Source organism: Triticum dicoccoides, chromosome 2B, assembly GCF_002162155.2.
Source record: "Triticum dicoccoides isolate Atlit2015 ecotype Zavitan chromosome 2B, WEW_v2.0, whole genome shotgun sequence".
Taxonomy (NCBI): domain Eukaryota; kingdom Viridiplantae; phylum Streptophyta; class Magnoliopsida; order Poales; family Poaceae; genus Triticum; species Triticum dicoccoides.
This window is the reverse complement of record NC_041383.1, coordinates 578401464-578405047: the sequence shown is the minus strand read 5'-3', so window position 1 is coordinate 578405047 and position 3584 is coordinate 578401464. Positions and strand designations below refer to the sequence as shown.

The following is a 3584-nucleotide window of genomic DNA, read 5'->3' as shown; positions in this document are numbered from 1 at the left end:
CCTGGCCAGCGCGACGATTCTTTCCTCCATCTGTTCGCATCGGCCGGGCCGCCGCCGCCGTCACGACTCGCCACACCTCGCTGGGCCAGCCATGGAGCTCGATCTCCCGCCGCCGCGACAGGCACCGCCGCTGACCGACCTGGCCACCGCCATCCGCCTGGCCGCCGAGGCCGCGGCCGCGCTCTCCGCGCCATCATCCTCCTCGGCCGCAGCCGCCGCGGCTGCCACCCTCCGCGACGCTCACGCCGCCATCGGCAGCTTCCTCTCCCGCCTCGACGCGCCCGCCGCTGTCCCGTCAGACAACGATCAGCCCATGGCGGATGGCGGCGAGGCGGCGGAGCCGATGATCGGGGAGGTGGAGGACGGGCTCCGGGAGTGCGCCCTGCAGGGGAACAAGCGCCGGAAGCGGCCCGTCCCGCCTTCGTGGCCCCTCGGGCCGCGTTCGAGTGGCGCTTGCGTGGGACCGGAGGCCACCGCCGAGCCGGTGCTGGACGTGCAACGGCGGCGGGGCGCCGCCATGGATCTCTTGCTGCAGTTCCATGCGTAGGATGAAGGTGACTCTTGCTGCTTTGACGTGCTGATTGGAATTCAATTGATTTACTACTAGGCTACTTTGGATTAGCCATGGATGCAGAAACCATGCGAATAATTGCGTGCTTGGGCTGTGTCGATGAGAGGGGAATGGCCGAATGAGCACGGTGACAGAATGATTGCATTACTGTTGTACCCGCTGATGTTGTGCCCCCAGATAAACCAAATTTTCTCTCTATAAAATTATGACGCAATCAAACATGGATGACTAAGATACTGAAATTACTCTAGTAGTCTATACTCGGTTTTATTACTGATTTTTGTACTTGATGTTTTATTTCCTAGTTGCTTCAGTTCAGAAGAAAAAAAAGGTAGCATTATGAATTCTCTTATCCCGTTTGGAGGGTACTGGCCATATTGTTTATCTCTCTAGCATGATGACTTGATAAAATGTGAAGGGAAGGGGAAATGTCGGGTTGGATGTGTGCACCGGATAAGTTGATAACAGTGAAAATGCTTGACTTCTTTGCCACTATGGCGGTGACTAGGAATATAAAACTTTTTTCTGTGTATTGCTTCTTGTTGATAACTATGCATAGTCAACCACATTGGAATATAGGAGATTGAACGCTGAAATCTGGGAATTGCAGCATTGCAAATTCGCAACATTAATAAGTTGGCATCAGTTTGTCCAAAGTTTAGTAGAAAAAAAGTACTACGACAGAGAAATGTTGCAAAAAAAGAAAGGGCTTGTTAGTCGATTTGTAAGTGTCTCAGTTTCTGCTTGTCAGTTGAGACATGATTTGTCAATTAGCATGGAACAACATCAAATGCATCAGTTTGTGCAAATAAATAAATAATTGAAACGGCTTATGTTGGAAGTCCTCTTAGTTGCTGATGGGGAAGATCTTGAAGTTTTTTTTAGAAAGAAAAATTTAAGTTTAAAAGAGAACTTAGTTATCAACCTATTTCTCCAGAAATTCATTTGTGCTAGCAACTTAATGCGCTATGTATAGGCTGCAGCATGCTATGTTACATAGATATCTTCTGAAAGGTGAAAGCTAGTACATTAGATGAGTCCATCTGTATTGGTAGTACCGTACCATCGCGAGCTCATCTGATGCATGGTCATTAGCTTGATCCAAGTTCCTCTAGCATGAATACTGCAAAGTCTCGTACATGTACCATATCTGACAGCAGACAATCAGACTGCACAGCCCCATGTACCATATCTGACAGCAGACAATCAGACTGCACAGCCCCATCCAGGGTTGATATTTCCACAGTAATAAGCTTGCAGATATACTAATGTGCAAATAATGCTTAACTTCTCTTTCCCATTGAATGAAACCTTCAACGCCTTCGTTAATTTGTTTCACTCATTTTCTGCTGCAGGGTTCATGAATCATGAGTAGCATAGGAACAAAATGAGGAGCACCAGCCGCGGCACCTTTGGTCATCTTGTTCTTCAAACAGATTGCACAGCCAGAGCAAACAACATTCCACACCGAGGCAGCTAGGATGAACACAGTGGTAGTTGAGCAAAAATATATGAATACAACGAGAATCTGAGACACTTAGAGATCCGAGTGGCATGTCGGTAGAATGCTTCGGGCCTTCGGTAGTTTTGTTTCTGAACAAACGGGCTAGATCCTCCTGTACTTCGTTTCCTTCTATCATTTGACATCAGAATGATAAACAGACAGACTGGTGCTTGCTCAACTTGTCCTGATGTCCAGCTTATTACTCCCTCTGTCCTGAATTACTTGTCTCGGCTTTGTCTTGACGGATGTATGTAGACATGGTTTAGTGTCAGATACATCCGTATCTGAAAAAATGTACTCCCTCTGTCCCACAATATAAGAGCCTTTTTGACACTACACTAAGTGTTAGGGACGCTCTTATATTATGGGACGAAAATGCTCTTATATTATGGGACGGAGGGAGTAAAAGACAAGTAATTTGGGAAGGTATAATACCTTTTTACCTTTGTTCTTTGCTCTAAGTCCGTATTATAAAGTCAGTACTGGCGTTATTTGCGAGTGCTTTTCACTTTCAGATATGAAGTGTAGTTGTTCATTCAGCTCACTCACAGCTGTACATGGTTTTGAACGTTTCTCCTGCAAAAATATAAAAAAAGGTCTCTTTGTCCGTTCTACAGGCTGTTCCTTCTCTTGCTCTTGGGGGATTCATTCCTGTTAATTTTAGAGTCTGTTGTAGCATTCGCGCCCCGTCAACGAAAGCATCCCCCACCTTTCACTTGACCATGGCCGCTCCGCTCCTCTGCCTCCTCCTGCTCCTCTCCACCGCGTCGGCGGAGTACGCACAGGAGCTGCTTCGGCGCGCCGAGGGGGAGCGAGACTGGATTGTCGGCGTGCGGCGGCGCATCCACGCCCACCCGGAGCTCGCGTTCCAGGAGCACCGCACCAGCGCACTCGTCCGCGAGGAGCTCGAGGGGCTAGGGATCACCGCCTGCGCCGTTGCCGGCACAGGCGTCGTCGCCGACGTCGGCTCGGGCCTGCCCCCGATCGTCGCCCTCCGCGCCGACATGGATGCCCTGCCCATCCAGGTCCGTTCCCCTCTTCTCTTCCCGTCCGATGCTACACTGCGGGCTGGCGCAGGGTGCCCTTTCCCTCCGATGCTACTCCGGTAGTCTGGCGCGGTGTGTGTGACCGGTGTGGTTGGTGCTGAACGGCAGAATTGTATCTTCTCGGTACTGTACTACTACTGATCGTGCCTGCTTGATTCATGTGATCTCAATCTCGTGACTGTCTCTTGCTCTCGGATAGTATGCCATTGTTTACTGGAGGGATCACATTTTGTTGGTTGTGCGCACTTGGGATGGCAGGAATTGGTAGAGTGGGAGCATAAGAGCAGAGTTGATGGCGTAATGCACGCGTGTGGGCATGATGCGCACACAGCGATGCTCCTGGGAGCGGCAAAGCTGCTGCATCAGCGCAAGGATCAGCTTAAGGTGAGTTCTTGTTTATGGTTCTGCTTTAAGTTTGACAGAATTTAGTAGTAGTACTTCAGCTGTGTTAACACTTACCCCC

The 3584-nt window shown here is 49.7% G+C and overlaps 2 protein-coding genes across 2 annotated transcripts in view; both read left to right on the top strand.

The window, feature by feature from the left end:
- On the top strand, nt 1-2293 carry LOC119364974. Its single transcript, XM_037630551.1, has 2 exons — nt 1-554; nt 1927-2293. Exon 1 carries the CDS (start codon nt 92-94, stop codon nt 545-547), a length of 456 nt encoding a protein of 151 aa, XP_037486448.1. The 5' UTR covers nt 1-91; the 3' UTR covers nt 548-554; nt 1927-2293.
- Nucleotides 2294-2571: 278 nt separating this feature from the next.
- The window catches only part of LOC119364973 (IAA-amino acid hydrolase ILR1-like 5), a 3365-nt gene continuing 2352 nt past the window's right edge, over nt 2572-3584 (top strand). Inside the window, exons 1-2 of the mRNA XM_037630550.1 lie at nt 2572-3100; nt 3380-3505. Of these exons, the coding sequence (XP_037486447.1) occupies nt 2798-3100; nt 3380-3505 (429 nt within the window). The 5' untranslated portion in view covers nt 2572-2797. The remainder of the gene's footprint in view (nt 3101-3379; nt 3506-3584) is intronic.